This window comes from Spermophilus citellus (genome assembly GCF_964194105.1).
Source record: "Spermophilus citellus genome assembly, chromosome: 3".
Taxonomy (NCBI): domain Eukaryota; kingdom Metazoa; phylum Chordata; class Mammalia; order Rodentia; family Sciuridae; genus Spermophilus; species Spermophilus citellus.
Window position 1 is genome coordinate 216,087,631 of NC_138184.1, and position 25,172 is coordinate 216,112,802.

Consider the following 25,172-nt stretch of genomic DNA (forward strand, 5'->3'; position numbering starts at 1 on the left):
TATCTAAAAAATAATTCTATGTCAATGATGCATATTTAGAGCTCGGTGTGGTGGTGCACACCTGTAATCCCAGCAACTCAGAAGATTGAAGCAGGAGGATCGCAAGTTGGAGGCCAGCCTCACTATCTTAGCAAGACCCTATCTCAAAATAAAAAGAACTGGGATGTGTCTCAGAGGTAGAGCACTCTGGATTCAATCCCCACTACCCACCACCACAACAACAAAAAAGGCGAATATTTGGGTAACATACACAAATTTCCTTCCATATCAAGAGTCACTGGCTGTATATTTAACACTTCCTTAAAAAGTTACTTATGGGCTTAATGTTTAATATCACTTTGATAAGGAAAACCCCTTTGCTATGTCATTTTGCTTTGATTATCTTCTATGATTAAATATTTCCTGATCAGTTGTATTTCTTCTTTCATAAATGCCTTTTTATGATTTTTCTCCTTTGAGAAGCTTGTGATTAGAAAAAATAAAGAGAAGCTCATGATATTATGTTAATTTAAAAGTTTTGCTATTTATGCACTTTAAGATACACAGCCAATTCTATTAATATTTTCCTTTGAGCTCTCTCTCTTTACGTTTATGCTTCATCAGAAATTAAACAAGAAAAAAAAGCTCTGGTTTGAAACCAATTTTTATTATTATTATTAGTTAGGGTTTGAGGAGGTTGTTTGGTTTTTTGGTACTGGGGATTGAACCCAGGTATACTTTACCTCTGAGCCACATCCCCATTCCCTTTTATTTATTTTTGAGACAGGGTCTTGCTAAATTGCTGAGGCTGGCCTCAAATCTGTGATTCTCCTGCCTCCGCCTCCATAGTCACTGGGATTATAGATATGCCCCACAGGGACCGGATGAAGACAGTTTTCTTTCTGAAGTTAATTTATACCTTGATGTTTAATCCGAGTAGGCGTATGGGCTTCAGTTTAGTTTCAAAAGATACAAAGTTAACTAATGTGAGTTTGCCTGTTTATACCTGCAAATTTCTACACCCTAATAAGTTTTAACTATGCACATCCCTCAACTCTGTATCTGGACTGAGTGTGGGGATAGAAACCTCAGGGACAGATGAAAAACCAATATGACCTGCCTGGGATTCAGGGATGTGTGATCAGAAGGGAATTTCTACATTTTCTGTCTTGGATGTTCAGAGAAGCATTAGCACACACACACACACACACACACACACACAGAGAGAGAGAGAGAGAGAGAGAGAGAGAGAGAGAGAGAGAGAGAGAGAGAACAAAAGAACAGAGAAGAAAATGCCAAATCCCACAAGGCCCCACCTACCTTCCAGCGGCCATATCTGTCAGCCAGGAGGCCAAAGAGGATGCTGGACACCATGTAGCCAAAAAACACCATCTGGAGGGATGGAGGGAGGGTTGAGGATGAGTTATGCTCCCAGCAGAGTTCTGATGTTTGTTTAGTGCTTGAAGCATTCATCCATCTTAACTGAGGCAGGAGGATCACAAGTTGGAGGCCAGCCTCAGGATCTTAGCAAGACAAGACCCTATCTCAAAATAAAAAGGACTGGGATGTGGCTCAGAGGCAGACTGAAAACCCCCAAGGGGTGGAAGCTGAAGAATGGCATTCCCCAAACCCGTGTCCCTGCCCAGTCGGCACCGTCAGGGCTTCAGGGGCAACACTTATGCTTCCTGCTGGCCCATCCTGTAAGAGGCCCTGGGACTGTTTTGCTCAAAGCACGGACTCTCCCCTTGGCCTGTAGGTGTCCAGGGAGTCACGGAAGCTGGACGCAGCTCGGCTTCTCCACCTTCATTGTGCAGCTGTGTCCTTTGCTACTTTCAGCCTTGGGTGAAGCCGGGACTCCTCCCCTCTTGAGGCTGAGGGACCAAGATGAAGAATACTTAAGGTATTTTCAAGATTCAAGTGGAGTCCGAATCCATGGGCTCTCAGCTACCAGCTTCCATAATACCCTGCTCCAGACGCCCGGAGCAGCAGCTGGGAATCTTCAGTCATTGTCCTAAACTTGGAGGAACAAAGGCCACCCTGCCTTTCTAATGTGTCCTTTCTCTGGGTCCCTCCCTCCAGGGGTCACCTTGGATTCCAGGAGCAACAGGCCTAAAGGATAAACTTCTTGTGACAAGAGTCGAAACCACACCCCAGGCAGCAGGGACACCTACCCGAACCCCGGTATTGTGAATTGAACCCAGGGGTGCTCTACCATGGAGCCACACCTCCAACCATTTTAACTCTGGGCGGGAGAGGCTAAGCTGCTGAGGCAGGTCTCCAACTTGTGATCCTCCTGCCTCAGCCCCCAGCAACGGGAACTTCCTCATCATAGTCATGACCATCCCGAGATGATCAACCAGACCAGTTTGACCAGGACAGCTAGACCCTCATGCCCCCACCCCAAGCTAAAACCTGAAGCTCATGTCAATCCCCCCCGGAAGACAGAGCTGAGTACTTTAGTCCCATGCCTCCCCTTGCAATCTGACATTGCTGTCCTGAATATTAAATTCATTTTTGTAGGGCAGCGGGTACTAGGGATCAAACCCAGGCGCGCTTCGCCACTGAGCCACATCCTCAGCCCTTTTTATTTTGAGACAAGGTCTCACTAAGTTGCTTAGGGCCTAAGTTGCTGAGGCTGGCTTTGAACTTGCGATGCTCTTGCCCCAGCTCCAGAGCTGCTGGGATTACTTTGATTATTTGGAGCAACTGACTAGACCCGGTGTATTAGACTCTGGCCTAGGACCACAATAACAATCCCCAGGTGCACAGAGCAGGCAACTCGGGTAACTGCTTTGCCTCTGCTCCCAGATGATGGTCTCTACTGGACTCAGACTACAGTCGTGAATTTCTATTCTAATTAAAAAGAGCTCTCTATTCCTTCCTGCTCTGCCTTATTCCAACACAGGCAGTGGCCTCTAAGAGCCTTCTTCCTTCATGCGATTACAAGTAAACATAAACTCCCTGCCAACAGCAAAACCAAGCATCCATTAAAAAAAATAATAATAATAATCTTGCCAGGCCATGGTGGCGCAGACCTGTTATTCCAGAGGCTCGGGAGGCTGAGACAGGAGGAGCACAAGTTAAAGCCAGGCTCAGCAACTTAGCAAGGCCCTAAGCAACTTAGTGAGACCCCGTCTCTAAATAAAACATCAAAAGGGCTGGGGATGGGGCTCAGTGGTTAAGCGCCCCTGGGTTCAATCCCTGGTACCACCAACAACCACCACCCAACAACTCCTCCAAGCAAATATGAATCCCCAGGCAGATCTGTTCATTTTTCTTATCCTCACAGTGGCTCATGAATCCTGAAAAAATCCAAGAACCTAGCCCTGCCGCCAGTTTCTACATGGAAGGCCACCCAGCAGGTGTCTGTGCCGTGGCCACGGGTTTCCTGCCTCCCAGCACTTCCAGCTGCTCTGGCCATTCCTGCCCAGGCTCCCTGGCTGGTCCCCTCCAGGATAATCAAAGGAAAACACAGTTTTGTTTCTTGCACTTTTTTAGCGAGAAGGCCGTTTCTCTCTGCAGCTAGCTCTTCTTTCTCTCCCTTCCTCCCCTTCACGGGGGAGACAAAAGCACTTTGTCCCCAGGGAACCCCAAACAAAGCCACCCTATATATTCCTCCATGACATCAGCCAAGATGGTGCCCGGTGCCCTGTACTTTCTAGGACAGGGACCTTGACTCAAAATCCATGTTAACTCCAAAGCTTGAAAGCCCTGTCCTCCTGTAACCCTGTTTGGGACGTCACAACGCTGACCCCCTCACCGGCCCCTTGGAGCTCTGCCCTTTTCTTCAGGGGCTTATTTTTAGTATAAAGCAGGACTCTTCTTTCTCCAGCACTAACTCCCTGATTCACAAAACGTGAGGGTGTAACTCACCCACAGTCCTCGGTTTTCCCAGGGCGGCTGCTCTGCAGTTATCCTAGGCAGAGCTGCTCCCTTTGGCCTCCCTCCCTTCTGCCCCACATTCCAAATTTAAAGAAAGGCCCTACTTAAATGGTGAAAATGCAAACTGCTCAATCTCTTTTAGCTTTTTTAGAGTATCAGATAAGCTTTGTAATGCCCCCTTAGTCATTAGTGCTGTTGGTCAGTGAGCACAAAACATGTAAACCACAGTGAGGTTTAACTTGTAGAAAAGGAATATATCTAAAAAGAACTACAGAAGATGGGTGGGTAAGGAGCATACACCTGTAGTCTCAGGAGGCTGAGGTGGGAGGATCACAAGTTCAAGGCCAGCCACAGCCACCTATTCAGATGCTGTCTCAAAATAAAAAAAAATAATAAAAAGGGCTGGGGATCTTGCTCCGTAGTAAAGCATCCCTGGGTTCAATCCAGAAAGTCGGCGTCCATTACTTCAGAGAAGGAAAAAGGAGACCCATGTCCTGGATGAGGAAGACCCCACCCCACACACAGACTTCCCCCTGCTCCTCCTTTCCCCCCTATAAAAGCCCTTTGCACCCCTGATCCCCACAAGATGGAACTTCAAAGTCAAGCCCATCTTCCAAGATGCGAGTCCTTACAAGACCCTGATTGCTTCCCACTGTGAGCCACAGAAAGTCCAGTGGCCCCTTTCCAGAATACTGGATTTAGCTTTAAATGAAAAACACCTGGAAAAATATACAGTAAAAATCACTAGGGATGTAAGAAAAGCAGCCGGAGGGGAATAGAACAGAGTAGCCACCAGCAATTAACGCCCCAAAGTGGCAGATTCAAAGTCCATCCAAACAGGAAGTGGGGGAAGGGGCTGGCCTGACCAACAGAGAAACTGAGTCCGTGTCCCAGTGTACCCAGCCCATCAAGGGCTTCCTGCCACCACCAGAGAACAAAGGGAGGTAGAGACCGCTGAAGGTACAATTCTTTAAACTAACAGGAGACAGTAAAACCTATGTGACATCCTGGAAGATTATGTTCCCTGCAGTAGTTAACCAGTCAGGAATCAGAGGAGGGACCTTGCCTCCTAGGTGAGAAAATGCTGATTGCAGGGCTGGACCTGGTGGCGCGCACCTGTAATCCTAGCAGCTCAGGAGGCTAAGGCAGGAGGATCAAGAGTTCAAAGCCAGCCTCAGCAACAGCGATGCACTAAGCAGCTCAGAGAGACCCAGACTCTAAATAAAATACAAAATAGGGCTGGGGATGTGGCTCAATGGTCCAGTGCCCCCGAGTTTAATCCCCAGTACCAAAAAAATAATAATAATGCTACTGAAACTTCTCTGAATGTGCCTGTTCACCCAGACACCGCTCTTGCAAAATTGCCCATTAAAACCTTGCCTCCGGGCTGGGGATGTGGCTCTAGTGGTAGCGCGCTCGCCTGGCATGCGTGCGGCCGGGTTCGATCCTCAGCACCACATACCAACAAAGATGTTGTGTCCGCCAATAACTAAATAAATATTAAAATTCTCTCTCTTAAAAAAAAAAAAAACCTTGCCTCCACTGTACCTCATGTTTCTGAGCTCATTCTTTAGGTTTGGGCAGGTGACTATGATTTCCCCTGCCACCAATGCTCATCTTCTACACATTGGCCTTTGAGTAAAGGACAATCCAAACTTATTCCAGGAACATCCTCAATTAACAGTTGCCCAGGCCAGGTTGGGAGGAATGTGGAGTTGGAGTTAGGAGGTGTCTAGCTCTGGGGGCTGCAAAAATGTTGCTTTTGGGCTTAATCCATCCTGTGTTGTCAGTTAGCTGGGGGGCAGGTAGGCGCTCAAGCCAGTTAGGACTCATATCAAGAGGATGAAAGAAAGACAGACTAAAGGACTGGAGGAGGTGCGGACCTCAGTGGGACAGCCATCTCTCAGTGAGCTTGATTACCTAGAGAAATCTGAACGGTGAGCCACCAAAAAGGAGCTGGAGGAATCAGTCAACTGCAGATACAGGTACCACTTTAGGCAAAATTAGATGTTGTTGCAACCACCCACCAAATGTGAGCTGTAAACATGTGTCCTGTGATTTTGCAGAAGTGACGGATGCCAATGTGGGACCAGTCTCTGACATTCTCAGGAACCGAGATGTACCTACCTATCATCAACCCACTGGGGTGCACAGCAGTTAAAATTACTTGTAAAGTTACCCTAAAGACAAGGTCAACACGTAATGCTTTCCAACAATGACAACAGGGTCTGTGCAGAAGGGGAAAAATAACTTATTACAAGCCCAAGACCTTGGAACAAGGATCTACCTCCACCACTGAGGCTCATTTTATTGTTGTCGTTTTAATTTGCTTTTATTTTCTAAATACATGACAGTGGAACGCATCACAATTCTCATTACACATATATACCACAATTTTTCATACCTCTGTTTGTATATAAAGTATGTTCACATCAATTCATGTCTTCATACATGTACTTTGAATAATGATGTCCATCACATTCCACCCTCATTAATAACCCCCTACCCCTTCCCTTCCCCTCCCTCACCCTGCCCTATCTAGAGTTCATCTATTCTTCCCAAGCTCTCTCTCCCTAACCCACTATGAGTCAGTCACCTTGTATCAGAGAAAACATCTGGTATTTGTTTTTTTTAGGATTGGCTAACTTCACTTAGCAATATCTTCTCGCACTTCATCCATTTACCTGCAAATGCCATGATTTTATTCTCTTTTATTGCTGAGTAATATTCCATTGTGTATTTATATGCCACATTTTTTTAAATCCATTCATCTACTGAGGGGCATCTAGGTTGGTTCCACAGTTTAGCTATTGTAAATTGTGCTGCTATAAACATCGATATGGCTGTGTCCCTGTAGTATGCCGTTTTGGGTACAGACCGAGGGGTATAGCTGGGTCAAATGGTGGTTCCATTCCAAGTTTTCCAAGGAATCTCCATACTGCTTTCCAGATTGGCTGCACCAATTAATTTGCAGTCCCACCAGCAATGTATGAGTGTGCTGAGGCTCATTTTAAAACAGACATGTTGTTTTTCTCTTCTCCTAATCTTCCCATTCCTGACCTCTGGGTAAACAGAATTACCCTTCTTCCCCATCCCAGTAGGGGATATCTGCCCTTGACCACATACACACATCACAGGAACAGTAACTCAGATTTCAGGGATGGCACCGGAAGATCTAAGAAATCTCCCAAATTAACAAGTAAATTCTGACCCCTGTTGGGGCACAGCTGGAATCACAGCCTCTGGGACAGGAGTCCCCTGGGCTTCTCCTTTGCCAGCAAGGCAATAAGACTTCTTTTTCCTTTTTCTCAAAACTATGTCCTAATTACTGGATTGGCAATGGGGATGAGGACTGAGCTTTCGGTAACAACCTTTGGTTAATTATTAGTTTCTAGTTCTTTTTCTAAAAGTATTAGAGATAGCTTTAGAAAAAAGTTACCAGTATAACAAAATTATAAAGGAATCTAACAAGGGAAATAGAGCTACGAGAACAAGGATAGATTTGCTGCCATGACCAGCTTGCAAGACACAGAAAGAAACACAATTGGGCATATAGCACGTGTTATCTGGGAGGACTCAGATCAGTTACTCAGATGAGGGGGACTTTTTCCTGGTACCCAGAACAGATTAAATTTCACAGCAAAATTTGGTTTTAAGTCCCCGAGTAGAAGCTAGGATACCCCATCTCCCCCAGCCTCCTGCAGCCAGGGCTGCTCCTTTGCCCAGGCCCTCATAGCCTGGGGGAAGGGGGAATTCTAGAATTTTCCATTACCGGTTTCCAACCCTAATTCTCAGGGAGACTTATCCTCCTCAGGGCCACTGCCATCCTGTCACTAATTGATCCACCTCCCAGATACCCCTCCTGTCAGCAAGGCTTGGGCACCTTTGTTCATATTTCCATTAAGTCCTGTCTTCATGAAAACCAGCTCCAGACTCCAAGTCAGTCAAACTTTCTCTGCTCACTGTGCGTCTATCTGACCCCCTTGGCTCATGTTATCTGTTAAAGTGATTCCAGAACATTCTCACCCCCATGCATTCTGCCATTAACTATAACTGTCACCTCACTGGCATTGCTCCTCTGGCCTTGTCTCTTGGAAAATGGACCATGTCCCTCTTTAAAGCCCCTAAGTGACTGTCCACCATCCATAAAGGAATTTAACAAGGGAAATAGAGTGTTGGCTTCCAACACTTCCATGTATCAGGAGCCTCTTTCGATATTAAGAAAGAAGATTTAGCAAAGCTAAAGACCCCCAGGGAGAACGGTCCCTTAGTAGGAAGTAGTAAGGGAGAAGGTGAGTGAGATACAATTTAGAGACTGACAGACCAGGAACTGACAGGAGGAGGAGATGAGAACATTTCACATCACAGGAGAAGGTTCAAAAAGAGGTCCCTGAGGTGCAGTCTCCCCTCAGGGACCAGCATGTGCCACACCCAGGACCAACCCTCTCACCCTGGTTACCTTCAGCATCCTGAGGGCAGAGATACCAGCTAACATCAGACACCCCACCTACTGGATGAGAAGGGAAGCAGGAAAGATACCCATCTCCAACCCAAACAATCCTTGCTTCTTCCTTCAAGATTTTTCTTCTTCTCCCTCTCCATTCTCCCACCCTCACATCTCCAACATATCTGAGACCAAATGCTTTGCATGAATTAGGATCTTGAGGACAGAGAAGACTGAATACTATATTACAGCTGTGTTGTATTTTCTTTTTTTTCCCTCCAATTTTTACTATTTTAACATTTTTATTTTTCTTAATATATATGTGTGTTTGTTTTATGTACTCTTCTGTCTTTCCACTTACCTGTCTACCCCAAATTACTTCCACTCCCTTCCCCTGCTACTAATCTTCCTCTTTAGACTTCTCTTTCACACTTCCTAAGATGCAATAACTCTATATCCTCACCTCCTACCTCCCACCTCCTCAGTATATCATCCTACTCCTCTCCCCTGGTTATTTGTCTACCATCAGAAACTGTAAACTCTTTTACAAACTCACTGATTATATTGTAGATGATAATTGAATTCACCATTTCTGTACATTGTGACAAAAATGTAAACGTCTTAATAGCAACTATTTGTTTTTAGGTGGTATATTGTTTATATTGTGCTCTGTTAACATTGTCCTTACCCTCAAAGGAGAGGTATTGAAACCCTACAGGAGCACTATAAGCCTATAGGGTAAAAACGGTAAGGCCTAAGATCCACAGTGCTAGAAGGGAAGACACACACACAATATGAAAAGACAAGGGAGAAAAGTGCTCCAAACATCAAGATACCATATTATTAGAATCCATGGCCAGCACAGCAGAAGAAATGACTGAGAAGAAGTTCAGGATGTACATAATTAAAATGTTCTGTGAATTAAAGGATGATATAAGAGAGCAATACAGGCAGCAAAAGAGCTATATAAACAAATACAAGAAGCAAAAGATTACTTTAAAAGGGAGATAGAGATTCTAGGAGGAGGAGGAGGAGGAGGAGGAGGAGGAAAGAAAGAAGAAGAAAGAAGAAAGAAAGAAAGAAAGAAAGAAAGAAAGAAAGAAAGAACGAAAACCAAACAGAAATCCTTGAAATGAAAGAAACAATAAACCAAATTAAAAGTTCAATTGAAAGCATCACCAACAGATTAGACCACTTGGAAGATAGGACCTCAGACAACGAAGACAAAATATATAATCTTGAAAATAATGTAAGCCATACAGTGAAGATGGTAAGAAACCATGAGCAAAACATTCAAAAATATGGGATAGGGGCTGGGGATGTGGCTCAAGCCGTAACACGCTCGCCTGGCATGCACAGGGCGCTGGGTTCAATCCTCAGTACCACATAAAAATAAAATAAAGATGTTGTGTTCACCGAAAACTGAAAAATATTTTTAAAAATTCTCTCAATCTCTCTCTCTCAAAATAAATATATATATATATTTATAGGATAGCATAAAAAGACAATACATTCAATGAAATAATATCACAAAATTTCCGAACATGAAGAATGAATTGGAAAACCAAATTCAAGAGGCTTACATATCACCAAATGTACAAAATCACAACAGATCCACATCAAAGCACATTATAATGAAAATGCCTAATGTACAGAATAAGGACAGAATATTAAAAGCCATGAGAGAAAGAAATCAGATTACATATAGGGGAAAACCAATTAGGTTATGTGCAGATTTTTCAACCCAGACCCTGAAAACTAGAAGATCCTGGAACAATACATATCAAGCTCTGAAAAAAAATGGATGCCAACCAAGAATCTTGTACCCAGGCAAAATTAAGATTTATATTTGAGGATGAAACAAAAACCTTCCATGATAAACAAAAGTTAAAAGAATTTACAGCTAGAAAACCTGCACTACAGAACATCCTTGGCAAAATATTCCATGAAGAGGAAATTAAAAAAAAACAACAATGAAAATCAGCAGAGGGAGGGATTACACTAAAGGAAAAATTAATCTAAGGAGAAACCAAGTCAAGTATCAAAAATAAACAAAAATGACTATTACAAATCATGACTCAATAATAACTCCAAATGTTAATGGCCTAAACTCAATAATAAAAAGACATAGGCTATCAGATTGAAAAAGACCAAACAATATGCTGCCTCCAGGAGACTCATCTCTTAGGAAAAGACATACACAGACCAAAAGTGAAATGTTGGGATAAATCACATGGACTGCAGAAGCAAGCAGGAGTTTCCATCCTTGTATGAAATAAAGTAGACTTCAAGCTAACGTTAATCAAAAGGGATAAAGATGGACATTACATACTGCTCAAAGGAACCATACACCAACAAGACATAACAATTATAAATATATATGCCCCAAACAATAGAGCATCTATGTTCAAGCAAATTCTTCTCAAGTTCAAGAGTCAAATTGACCACAACACAATAATTTTGGGTGACTTTAATACACCTCTTTCACCACTTGATATATCTTTCAAATATGAACAAAGAAAGACATTATAGAACCCAATAATACAATCAATAACTTAGACTAAACAGACTTCTATAGAATAATTCATCCATCAATGAGCAAATATGCTTTCTTCTCAGCAGCACATGGATCCTTCTCTAAAATAGACCATATATTATGCCACAAAGCAACTCTTCACAAATACAAAAATGTAGAGATACTACCCTGCATTATATCAGATCACAATGGAATGAAATTAAATTCAATGATAAAATAAAAAATAAAAATTACTCCAACACCTGGAGACTAAATAATATGGTACTGAATGAATAATGGGTTGCAAAAGACATCAAGTAGGAGATTAAATAATTGTTAGAGGTGATTGAGAACACTGATACAACATATCAAAATCTCTAGGACACTATGAAGGCAGTACTAAAAGGAAAAGTTCATTGCATGGAGTTCATTCCTTAAAAGAAGAAAATGTCAACAAATAAATAAATTAATATTATATCTCAAAGCCATAGAAAAAGAAGAACAAATCAACCCCAAAAGCAGAAGAAGACAGGAAACAATTAAAATCAGAGCTGAAATCAATGAAATTGAAACAAAAGAAATAATTGAAAAAAATGACAAAACAAAAGATTGGTTCTTTGAAAAAAAAGAATAAAATTGACACAAACCCTTAGCCAAGCTAATAAAGAGAAAGCAAGAGAAAACTCCAATTATTAATGATGAACAAGGAAATAGCATAACAGAAACTATAGAAATACAAAAGATAATTAGAAATTATTTTGAAAACTTGTACTCCAATAAAATAGAAAATATGGAAAGCATTGACAAATTTCTAGAGTTATATGATTTGCCCAAATTGAATCAGGATTATATACATGATTTAAACAGATCAATTTCAAGCAATGAAATAGAAGACACCATCAAAAGCCTACCAACCAAGAAAAGCCCAGGACCAGATGGATACAGAGCTGAGTTCTACAAGACCTATAAAGAAGAACTAATACCATTACTCCTCAAATTATTTTGTGAAATAGAAAAATGGGGAGCACTTCCAAACTCATTCTATAAGGCCAATATCACCCCGATTTCAAAACCAGACAGACACAAAGAAAGAAAACTTCAGGCCAATATCTCTAATGAACAGAATGACCATACTACCAAAAGCAAAAATTTTCAATAAAATTCTGGCAAATCAAATACAAAAACATATCAAAAAGATAGTATATCATGATCAAATGGGATTCATTCCAGGGATGCAAAGTTGGTTCAACATCTAGAAACCAATCAATGTAATTCATCACGTCAATAGACTTAAAGATAAGAATCATATGATTATCTCAATAGACTCAGAAAAAGCACTCAACAAAATACAGCACCCCTTCGTGTTCAAGACCCTAGAAAAACTAGGGATAACAGGAACATATCTCAACATCATAAAGGCTATCCATGCTAATACCCAGGACAACATCATTCTAAGTGGAGAGAAATTGAAGGCATTCCCTCTAAAACCTGGAACAAGACAGTGGTGCCCTCTTCCACCACTTGTATTTAACATAATTCTTGAAACACTGGCCAGAGAAATTAGACAGATGAAAGAAATTAAAGGGATACACATAGAAAAAAAAAAGAACTCAAATTAGCACTATTTGCCAATGATATGATTCTATACCTAGAAGACCCCCTCAAAAAATCCACAGAAAACTTTTAAAACTAGTAAATGAATTCAGCAAAGTAGCAGAATACAAATCAACACCCATAAATCAAAGGCATTTCTGTGTATCAGTGACAAGTCCTCTGAAAGAGAAACAAGGAAAACTACCCATTTATAATAGCCTCAAAAAAAAAAATACTTGGGAATAAACCTAACAAAAGAGGTGAAAGACCTCTACAATGAAAACTACAGAACACTAAAGAAAGAAATTTAAAAAGACATTAGAATATGGAAAGATCTCCCTTGTTCTTGGATAGGCAGAATTAATATTGTCAGAATGACAATACTACCAAAAGCACTATACAGATTTAATAAAATTCCAATCAAAATCCCAATGACATTCCTCATAGAAATAGAAAAAGCGTCATGAAATTCATCTGGAAAAATAAGAGACCCAGAATAGCTAAAGAGTGAAGCATGTGGCATCACTATACCAAACCTTAAACTATACTACAGACAATAGTAACAAAAACAGCATGGTATTGGCACCAAAATAGACCGGTAGACCAATGATACAGAAGAGAGGACACAAAGACTAACCCACATAATTACAATTATTTTATATTAGACAAAGGCAACAAAAACATACATTGGAGAAAAGCTAGCCTCTTCAACAAATGGTGCTGGAAAAACTGGAAATTCATACACAACAAAATAAAATTAAACCCTTATCTCTCACCATGCACAAAACTCAAAGTGGATCAAGAACCTAGGAATTAAACCAGAGACCCTGTGTCTAATAGAAGAAAAAGTAGGCCCATATCACCATCATGTGGGATTAGGCCCTGACTTCCTTAATAAGACTCCTATAGCACAAGAATTGAAATCAAGAATCAATAAATGGGATGGATTCAACTAAAAAGCTTCTTTTCAGCAAAGGAAACAATCAGTGAGGTGAAGAGAGAGCCTACAGAATGGGAGCAAATTTTTACCACACGCACATCAGATAAAGCACTGATCTCTAGGATATATAAAGAACGCAAAAAGCTAAACACCAAAAAAAAAAAAAAAAAAACAAACAATCCAGTCAAGGAACCGAATAGACACTTCTCAGAAGATGATATACAATCAACAAATATGAAATAATTTTGAAAAAATTTTCAACATTTCTAACAATTAGAGAAATACAAATCAAAACTACTCTAAGGTTTCATCTCACACCAGTCAGAATGGCAGCTATTATGAATACAAACAACAATAAGTGTTGGAGAGGATGTGGGGGGAAAGAAACACATTGCTTGTGGGACTGCAAATTGGTGCAGCCAATATGGAAAGCAGTATTGAGATTCCTTGGAAAACTTGGAATGGAACCACCATTTGACCCAACTATCCCACTCCTTGCTCTATGCACAAAGGACTTAAAAACAGCATATTACAGGGACACAGCCACATCAATGTTTATAGCAGCCCAATTTGCAATAGCTAAACTGTGAAACCAAACTAGGATGCTGTTCAGTAGATGAATGAATAAAGAAAATGTGGTATATATACACAATGGAATATTATTTGGCAATAAAAGAGGATAAAATCATGACATTTTCAGGTAAATGAACGGAGTTGGAGAACATAATGCTAAGGGAAGTTAGCCAATCCCTAAAAACCAAATGAAAAATGTTTTCTCTGATATAAGGAGGCTGATTCATTATGGGGTTGGGAGCGGGAGCATGGGAGGATTAGACAAACTCTAGATAGGGCAGAGGGGTTGGGGGGAGAAAGGAGGGGCATGGGGGAGGAAAGATGGTGGAATGAGATGGACATCCATTACCCTAAGTACATGTATGAAGACATGAGTAATGTGACTCTACTTTGTGTGCAACCTGTCTATGTGTGTAATATGAATTGTAATGCATTCCGCTATCATATATAACAAATTAGAATAAAAAATAAATAAAAATAATGCTTTTACATAAAATTGATTTTTGTTCTACAAAATGGTAATTTGAAAACTTATACATAATCATGTCAAATATATCTTGCTTGGAAGGTTTTTGCAATTTGGCCCAATGTTGGGGAACAGTGCTTAGACAGAATGGGGTCTATGAAGACTGGAGGCACTTCTGGCACCTTCCATGAAGGAAAACTCACCTCCAGTTTCTCCCGCTTTTCCCTTTCTGCTTGAGCAATTTGGAACTTTCTGTAGTCTCCAAAACAGACACCCCTGGCTTGGGCACCTTTGTGTATGCACACACATACACACACACACACACACACACACGCATACAGTCTACTAGTAATTAATTGGTACTTACTACCTGCTTTTTGAAAGAATGATAGGTAATATGCTTAATAACACTTTGTAGCAAAATTGGGTCACACAATTCATAAGGCTATTCATAATGGTCTTTGAGAAAAGTCAAATGAGCCATAATTCAAAGAGGGTATTTGCTAAGTCACTAAGGTTCAACTGATTAGCTTCCTGGTCACCCAACTTTAGCCCACAATGAACTCGTGATGCAAGGGTCCTCCGACTCTCCCTTCTCTGGGCTCTTGCTCTAGGCTGGAATGCAAGCAGATCAAAGTCATGCACCCCCGTGGGAAGGAGAAAAGCATCAAATGCTAGCTTTGGCCTCAAAACCAGTGAGCGTATATGTCAAGACCTTTGTAATGTTGTGAACAACCAATAAAAAAAAAAAAAAACTCGGAAAAAAAAAAAAAAAACAGTGAGCGTTAGGCGCCAACACTCCCTGTGGTGAGGCGTCTCTTGGCTCTCAGCCCTGTGGAGTGGAGGAAAGGATGCCCAGGCCCTCGGTTAGCTCATTCCTGGCACAGGAAGCAGATACTCACCGTGGTCACAAATGCCACCTGCCAATTCTCCAGTTGCCATTCACAGCGGATGACAGGAGACACAACAACTATTAACATGATCTCCATGGCCTCGACAACCTTAAAGAGGAGGGACATAATGCCATGTCTAAGTGCCAGCTTGTTGTCACTTCCTCCCACCTCTGTCCGTCTTCTCTCTCCCTTCCAAGTCCCTCCTTCATTTAGAGAGCACATATTGAGGACCACCCGCAAAGTCAGATGGATACAGAACTACAGAACTATGGTTCTCATGATGTAATAATTTTGGTTTGAACAACTTGAGAGGGACCCCAAAGTTCTGTGACATGTATTCACTTGTGATTTTGCTGCCCTCTGTATTTGCATTAATCCTGTGAGAATGTGTGTGGGGCCAGTCCCTCAGCTAGTGGACCCGCCGGGCCAACCACCAGCCTCCACATCAACCAGCTCTGCCCCTATCCCTGAGGACAGCAGGGCACACCCCTTGCAAACTGATCTGTGAAATAGTCTCTGATCTCAAGAGGCTGGGAAGATTCACAAAAGCTGGAAAACAAAGCAATTAATAGTACAATATAAGTTCACACTGGGAAAGAATAGTCAGCCGTGTGGGGTGTGCTACTAAATATTTCAATAAGTATTGAATATGATCTGCTATTCATACCCTGCAATCCATTGCAGATTAATTTATCTCCCAGGAAAAGGAAGTAGATGCTAATAAAGAATTGAAAATATAAACAGAAAGTGTAGAAATCAGGTACAGGATAATCAACAAGAACAAGTCGAAGATGAATCCAAGGCTTGTTTTTGAGATGAGGTCTGTTACCCAGGCTGGCCTCGAATTCCTGGATTTGGGGGATTCTCTCACTTCAGCCTCCACATCACTGGGACTAGAATTGTGTGACTTGCCAGTAGCCCAGATACTTGTGAAATTACACGTCTGGTGGCCGGAAGGAACATTGACATCATTGTATCAGGAGGGGAAAGGTGATGGACTTATTTGGGGTAGTGCCAGGCTATCCATGAGTTACTTATTATAATTCCACTGGTATCTGTGTAATTGGAGATCTGGGATGAAATAGGTAGAGTGATATTAACCTGTGTGGGGGAGTTCAAGTGTATCATTATGTCTTATCTTCCCTTAGGGATTACAGTCTTGTTCAGAGTTAAGATGACTGGCTTGTTTTGGGTCAGAAAGTATCCAGAATAAGACAGCACACCAGCCAGGTACAGTGGCCACACCTGTAATCCCAGCTACTCAGGAGGTTGAGGCAGGAGGATCTTAAGTTCTAGACCAGCCTGGGAAACTTAGCAAGCTCCTGTCTCAAATTAAAAAAAAAAAAAAATAGGGCTGGGAGGTGGTGTAGCTCAGGGATACAGCTACATGCACAAGGCCCTGAGTTCAATTCTCAGTATGGCAAACAAATAGACAAAACCCAGCATGACTGTCTAAGGACGTTTGATTTACTAAACCTATCTCCCTCAGCACAGAGAGCAGTCGGGTCAGTGTTAATCAGGATGCCACTGCTCCACAGAGTCCTAGAAGGTAATAAACCAATAAGGAATAAAACTCCCCCTCACCTCCCAACAACCTTAGGGAAGAGGAACCTGCCAGGAGCCAAGCTAGGGTTCATGGGTGAGCTTCATTGTGCAGATCTTAGAAGAACTCGTGGAAGAGTGGAGAGAAGACCAGGACCCTCCTGATGGTGGGCTGAGGGTGCTATTACACTACATCCCAGTCGCATGAGGCCCTGAGCCCCAAGTGCTGCTCCAACTGCCTCTGATCAAAACCATAAAGAGGGCCAACAGTCAGGCGTGGAGAGGTGGGGCCAGGGGCAGCCACAACCCGTCATTGTGCACACAGCCACTCTCATGAGAGGATCCCATCCAAAGCGTCCTTCTTGACCCAGGTAAAGGGCTCTGTTCCTGCATTCAGATAAACAGTTCTGGCTCCTTTGTGAGAGGGAGGGAGGATGGGGTGGTCTGGCAAAGGGTCCCTCCTTGCATGTGGACTCAGGGGAATTGAAACAGAAGCCAGGTCACTCTGAGATGTTCTGAAGCTGGGAGAGAGTGGGTGGTAAAGTCCTACCCTGTCACACCTTCTTGTCCCTTGAGTGTGCAATCTTAAAAATATGGAACCTATGAGAGACTTTGCTTTACACATAAGAAAATGTCCTAAGTTCTATTGTCAATTAGTGTCAAAGTAGGGTCAGGACAGAATCTTTTACATGAGATGGTTTCCAGAGAGCGCAGAGCTTCTGAGAAATGCCTCAGCTTCCCTGCCTCCTCCATCCCTCCAGACTCTTCCTTAGACCATTGGCTGAGCGATGAGGGTCAGAGCACCCTGCTACTCACTGGTTTCCCTCTTGGGAACATTTACCCCCCACCCCAAACCACAGGGCCCACCACATAACTCAGAGCTGCCGGTCCACCTGTTATCATTGCGCATCTCAGTATGGGGCTTTAAGCGACCACACACCAAGGAAACAGCTGTAGTCTTGCAGTTTCATAAACAGCACTAGTGTTTGAAAGCCTCGGAGTTGAGCTTTTTCCTTCCTCAGAACAGCATTTGGTAAATGTCTTAGTCCATCGATGCTGCTACAACAAAATACCTGAGACTGGGTAACCGGTAAAGAACAGAAATTCAGCTGGGCACTGTGGCTCACGCCTGTAGCCCCAGTGACTTGGGCTGAGGCAAGAGGATTGCAAGTTCAAGGTCAAATTTAGCAAGATCCCGTCTCAAAATAAAAAAGCGCTGGGGATGTAGTTCAGTGGTAAAGCGCCCTGAGCTCAATCTGCAGAACCCAAAACAAAGGAGATGAAAAGCAAACCCACACGCCTGTAGCCCCAGCTACTTTGGAGGCTGAGGCAGGAGGATCATCGGAGCCCAGGAGTCCAGACCAGTCTGGGTAACATTGAGAGGCCCCGTTTCAAAATAAAAGGAACAGAAATTTCTTTTCTCACAGTTCTGGAGGCTGGGAAGTCTGAGATCAAAGCACGGGCAGTTTCTGTTGCTTGGCAAGAGCTTGTCCTCCGGAGGGGAAGGGGCACCATAGCAATCAGCTGAGGCTGCTGGCTGGAGCCTCTTTTAAAGGGCCGACTCCCAGGACCCTCGTGGCCTCCTCCCCTCCTAGGGGCCTTATCTCTCAGCACATTGGCCACACCTGGATTTTGAAGGAACACATTTGACCCATGGTGTAAATAAGAAGCCCCCAGGAGTGCCTTTTGAGGGCCCTGGAGTATGCAATTACAGCAGGTGACGCCGGTGCAGAATGTCTGGGCGCCTGTGAGGAACTCTGCGCAGAGCACCGCCACGGCTTCCTCCGTCTCCCAGAACTGCAACCCTGAACATTTTCAACGTGGGTTTTGAGAGACACAGCTCTTCATTTGTTTCCTACCAAACACCTGCCACAGGTGGAGGAAGTGTTTTTGGATCAGACCACCTCACCCGCACCTGCTGCCCTCCACGCGCCTCCCTGGCCCTGGAATGGTCAGCCCAGCTGGAGGCCAATGGAAAACTTCGTGATCCACAATGAGAAGTCAGCTTTGGAGGCTCAAGGTCTCCAGGAAGCACTCACCCCGGTGCTGCCCATGATCAGAAACAGGGCAATGTGGAAGCGTCCAAACCCGATGGTCTCCACCGCATCCTCCACCGTGAACGTCTTTAGCTCTAAGGAGGCAGACGGAGGGTGAGGAGCGGTGCTGGCAGGAGGGGATGCCTGTGGATCATTGCAGCCCTTGGAAAACGACACTCATTATTTCAACAGCTAGCTAACTGGTGGGCAGGGGACTGAGGCCGCATCTTGATGTGTTTGATGATCTTACCTTTCTGCTGCTGCGGCTCTGGGACCCCCAGGCTCAGCTTCCGAAGGCTGATGACAGTGACGGGCTCAGTCTGCTTGGCCGCCATCTAAATGACCACAATTCCTCCAGCTTCCCTGATGGACTGGAGGGAGGGGAAAAAGAAATATAATGGCTATGAGCGCATATAGGTACCAGGCACACTATGGGCAACATTTCATTGAACAAAAACTTCTAAGTATTTTTACCCTCATTCACACATCACCTCTGGAACCAGACCACTCAGTGTTTAATTTGACCTCACTACTTACTAGGTGTGTAGATTTAAGGAATTTGCCCTTTGTACACCTCAGTTTTCTCATCTCTAAAATGGACATAGCATTATAATCACACTTGTCAGGCTGGTGTAGGAGTTAAAAGCCTCAGTTCATAGAAAGTGCTTGACCTATACCTGGCATGTACCAAAGTGCTCAAAAAAATGGGAGCCCATAATTCACTTTATGGGGTTTTTGTTTTCTGGTTCTGGGATTGAATTCAGGGGCACTTTGAAATTCTTGAATTTCAGGTAATACTTGCAGAAGGAAGACTGGAATTAAATTATCACTATTTTATAACTCCTAGCAAAACAGTGGATCTAGGCAACAATCACCAATGGCTGATAAACTAGTGGGTAAAAGGCTGGTGAGAACTCTTCTACAAGACGATGAGACTGGTACCACCGACACCCACTGAAGAATCCTAATGCCACTAACTGAGAGACAGATGAGGGCTTGTGGCTCCTGATGAGAAGCCACCAGACTATACCGCGTCACCCGTGAAGTCTCCTCATACACAGAAATTGAAACTGAATCCAGTCAAGCTTCGGCTGTTAAACTACACCACGTGGTGCCATCAGAGAAACCAAGCACGGGGCAAGTTCCACAGAATGAACGGCACGGCCTCCCCACGAAACAGACGGCCAGCACACGAGAGGAGGGGACCACGGACTGCAACAGGACAGACTCGCAGACGCTTAGGTGAACCTCATTTGGATCCTCTCTGAAACAAATCAACTTTTAAAAGATTCATGAAACAATGGAGAAAATCAGGGAAATTAAAGGAAGTTTGGTGATATTAAGGAATTACTGATGTAATTAGATGTCACTCAGTGACAACCTAGAGTACTTTATTAGTATTCATGATATCTCAATTCCCCAGGACTAAAAACAAAACAAGAGAGAAATAATGTGTTGATGAGGATGTGGAGGAAAAGAAAATGTACACTGCTTGAGGGAATGTAAACTGGTGCTGCCATTATGGTACTGAGGTTCCTCGAAAAACTTAAAGTAAAACCAGCAGATCTCACAGTGCTAATTCTCCTGATGAGACTTTGCAACACCATTCACAATAGTTAAGGGCTGGGGATGTGCTCAGAGGTGGGGCGCTTTCCTTACCTATGTGACTTAATCCCCAGCACTGCAAATAAAGGAAAGAACCCACAAATAAATGTCTGCTGATGGATAAAGAAAATGTATGTCCACTGATGGAACAGTATTCAGCCATGTAAAGAGGGAAACTCCATTATTTGCAGCAACATAGATAAAACTGGAGCACGTGATACTAAATGAAATGAGCCAGACACAGAAGGACAAATACTTTGTTACATCACTGCTGTGAGGAGTCTAAAACAGTCAGACTCATTAAAGCCCAGGGTAGAATGGCGATTGCCAGGGCAAAGCAGGGAGGGGAAACGAAAAGATATTAGTCAAAGACTACAAAGTTGGGCTGGGGGTATAACTCAGTCGGTAGAGTGCTTGTCTCGCATGCACAAGCCCTGGGTTCAACCCCCAGCACCACACACACACACACACACACACACACACACACACACGAGTACAAAGTTTTGCTCAGCAACTTAGAAACACTCTGTCTTAAAATAGAAAGTGGTTCAGTGGTAAGGCACCCCTGGGTTCAATCCCCAGTACCAAAAAAAAAAAAAAACCCAGAAAAGTCCTAGAGAGCTACTATATCGCAGACATAGTGCCTATAGTTAACAACACTGTACTGTATACCTAAAACTGCCAAATACATAGATCTTATGTTAAGTGTTCTTAACACAATAATAAGAAGACTGGAGGAAATTTTTGGAATCAATGTCTAGGTTTATGGCACAGATTTTCATGATGGTTTCATAGGTATATACTTACCTCTAAAACTCATCAAGTTGTGCATATGAGACATGTACAGATTTTTACATGTCAACCATACCTCAATAAAATGGGTTTTAAACTACTCAAAGAGTTCCTCTCATGCCAGTCAGAATGGCAGTTATCAAGAACACAGACAACAATAAATGTTGGCAAGGATTTGTGTGGGGGAAAAAACACACACTTATACATTGCTGGGGCACTGCAAATTGGTGCAACAATCTGGAAAAGAGTATGGAGATTCCTTAGAAAACTTAGAATGGAACCAGCATTTGACTCCTTGGTCTACACTTAAAGTAAAACCAGCAGGACTTACAATCAGCATTCTCTAGTAATGCAGCCATATCAATGTTTATAGCAGCTCAATTCACAATAGCTAAACTGTGGAAGCAAACTAGATGCCTTTCAATAGATGAATGGAAAAAGAAACTGTGGTGTATATACACAGTGGAATATTATTCAGCATTAAAAGAGAACAAAATCATGGCATTTGCAGGTAAATGGATGGAGTTGGAGAATACCATGCTAAGTGAAGTAAGCCAATCCCAAAAAACCAAAGGCCAAATGTTTTCTTTGATAAGTAGATGCTGATCCATAATGGCAGAGTGGGGGGAGGACATGGGGAAAATGGAGGAGTTTAATGAGCAAAGGAGAGGGAGGGGTGTGGAGGGGGCATGGGGATAGGAAAGATGGTGGAATGAGATGGACATCATTACCCTAGGTACGTGTATGAGTGCACATATGGTGCAATGCAGGGAAATGAAAACTTGGGCTGCAATTGTGTACAATGAATCAAAGTACATTCTGCTGTCATAGATACCTAATTAAAATAAAATTTTTAAAGAAATGGGTTTTAAAAAGAAGAACAGAAACAAAGTTCTCCTCTTCCCAGAACATTAAAATAGCCACAGAACAGTGCCTGTAGGAGCACACCGAGGTCATTAATGTCTTCCAGATGCCTGGTGTTGCGTGGGCTCCTAGGAAGACTTCAAAGAAGGGTCCGACATGCTCTCTGCCCTAAGAAATTTTTAATCTAGCTGTAGACACAAAAGGCAGACATCAAAGCAATGATGCTGTGGTATAGATATTCTTTGTAAAATAAAATAAATAAAAAAGCATGCTGTCAGGGAGACAAACATTACCAGTGGGGAGAGAGATCAATAATACTCAGAAATAGTCCATGAAATCCTCTCTCCCAAAGGAGACTTTGAAAGTATGGAAATTTGTTATTTTCACATAGTGAAAAAAAGCTGCACTGATTGGTCTCTCAGCCCACGCAGGAGCCTGAAAACCCTGAGGACCCTCAGGTCCAGAACTATGGCCTCCTCTAGACACTGTCCAGATCACTTTTGAGGGGTGTTCTTCATTTGGTAACTTTTTTATATAAATAAAGTGTTCACAGGAAAACCAACCTGTGAAATGTTGGCAATGGCCTCCTGTTTGTAGATGGGAGAGACTTCAAAGGTGAGTAGGACGGAAGAAATAGGATGGGGGAAGGAGGCTAACAGCAGGGGAAAGACACTGTTGCTTTAAATCTGAGAAGCTCCCTGAACACCCCACCCTTACTCCCCAAGTGTGTTTTCTTCCAGGCCAGAATTCATGAAGTTCTTGATTCTTAAAGTATAGTGAGTCCAGATGACTTTGCTAGTTATTGCAACATATTTTCTTTCCACTAAATAAGACCAAGGGAAAACACTGTTAGGGACCCATGATCTGGGCATCTTTCTCATGCATTGACTGAGTGGCGTCACCCAGGAGCCCGCCCTAGGCTCTGGGTGGAGGAGAACAGAGCCCACCAGGCTGACGTTGGCCCCACGTTCGCTGGTTTCAATTTCCTTAGAAAGAAGAGCCCAACACCTCAAAAGTGCATCCCACTCTCAAGACCTGGCACCCCTCTCCTGAATGTAGTGTGCATCCTGCACCATTCCTAGTTTTCCTAAACAAATAGCTTTGCTTTCTTAAATAAGCCTTTGTCTGTGCCACTTCTGCTGCATCCTGAAATTCCTTTCTGTGGTCCAAGTCAAGAACCTTTAATGGCACAGTTGAAGTCCCTTCTCCCTTTTGTAATCAAAGGATAATCATTTGACACATGGTGCCAGGAAAACTGGATATCCACATGCAAAAGAATGAAGTTGGACCTTAATTAATACCATATACAAACATTAACATAAAATGGGATAAAGATCTAAGTTTAAGATCTAAAACTGTAAGATCTTTGGAAGAAAATATCAGTGAATATTTTCACAATCATGGATCAGGGAATGATTTCTTAAGCACAACACCAAAGCACAGGTAATAAAAAAAATATATAGATAATTTGGACTTAATCAAAATTCAAAACTTTCATGGGCTGGACACAGTGGGGCATGGCTATGTCCTAGCTACTCAGAAGGCTGAGGCAGGAAGATGGCAAGTTCAAGGCCAGTCTGAGCAAAAATGTCCCAAAATGAAATAAAAAGGGCTGAGGGTGGAGCTTAGTGGGAGAGCATTTACCTGGCACATATGAAGGTTTGGGATCAATCCCAGCACCACAAACACAAAATTAAAATGGTGAACTTCATGGTTTGAGGGTTATAGCAATTAAAAATTTATTTCTTTAAACAATTATATGTTTATTCTTACTTATCAATTACATATTTCTGTTTTAAAAAAAAAAACTTTAAAAAATAGTAAAACATCGAGGTATGGTGGCACACACCTGTAATCACAATGGCTTGGGAGGCTGAGGCAGGAGGATCACAAGTTCAAAGTCAGCCTCAGCAACAGCGAGGCACTAAGCAAACTTAGTGAGACCTTGACTCTAAATTAAATATGAAATAGGGCTGTAGATGTGGCTCAATGGTTGAGAGCCTCTGAGTTAGATCCCTCAACCAAAAAAAAAAAAAATAGTAAAATAAATCATGATAACAGGGCTGGGGTTGTGGCTCAGCGGTACAGTGCTCGCCTAGCACATGCAAGGCACTGGGTTTGATCCTCAGCACCACATAAAAAATAAATAAATAAAATAAAATCATGTGTCCATCCACAACTAAAAAAATATTTTAAAAAATTCATAATAACAAACCAAAAGTGATTCTGTCCACTTTTAATGTTAGAGAATAAAACATTTTATTTTGGTGGGAAAATAATTTTTTTAAGTCTCAGTAAATTCATTTTGAGTTTAGTCGCAATTAAAACACATAACAATTAGCTCAGTCTTCAATCAACACTCAATCTCTTCTACCAGACATGTTTTCGGATCTCATGACAGTCTAAACACGTTTAACAATTGCAACAATGAAAAAAAATCTTTGTATCTTAAAAAATTGATGAAAGACTTTCCAGCAAAACTGGTGTTTTGTATTGAGTGGCAAGAAACCCAAAGTGTATGCCACTTACCACGGAGCAAAATGTTTTAGTTGGGTGTGAGCCTGATCATGCAACTCCAGGGTCATAATTACCCCACACAGATGCCTTCTCTCAATAAGGAGAGGTGACTTGTCCCACAGGCCTGGCAAAAGGGGCTTCCCAGTTACCCCTGAGTCACAGCTGCTCCTGTAAAGACACACCTGAGTCCACACCTTGTTATGACTGAAGAGGACATAACACTTGTTTCCACAACATGAAGTACCCGACACTGCGGCATGGTTTTAGGCAACGGATGAAACAGAGGGAGAGAGAATTCCCGTTGGCTCTGACCTTGGACCTCCAGAGAAATAAATGTAATCTTCACATTAACACTTGGTCTACAGTGAGCGATGTTTACATGGTCATAAAAAAGTGAAAGGCTGTTTATTCTTCTCAAGCTTAATATCAACTTCAAATAGAACACATGGATTTGGTTGTGGTTTCAGAACTGAGTGAAAATGTGGATATCTTTGACAAGGGACAGCAACTGACCCATAACAAAGGTGAGAG

General features: G+C 42.5%; 1 protein-coding gene across 1 annotated transcript in view; it reads right to left on the reverse strand.

Annotated features, from left to right (window-relative positions):
• SVOPL (SVOP like) overlaps positions 1–19,198 on the reverse strand; it is a gene marked incomplete at its 5' end in the record, with an annotated part of 54,735 nt that extends 35,537 nt beyond the window's left edge. The window contains 4 exons of the mRNA XM_081288303.1: positions 1,300–1,371; positions 15,295–15,393; positions 18,867–18,958; positions 19,114–19,198. Of these exons, the coding sequence (XP_081144429.1) occupies positions 1,300–1,371; positions 15,295–15,393; positions 18,867–18,958; positions 19,114–19,198 (348 nt within the window). The remainder of the gene's footprint in view (positions 1–1,299; positions 1,372–15,294; positions 15,394–18,866; positions 18,959–19,113) is intronic.
• Positions 19,199–25,172: the final 5,974 nt, after the last annotated feature.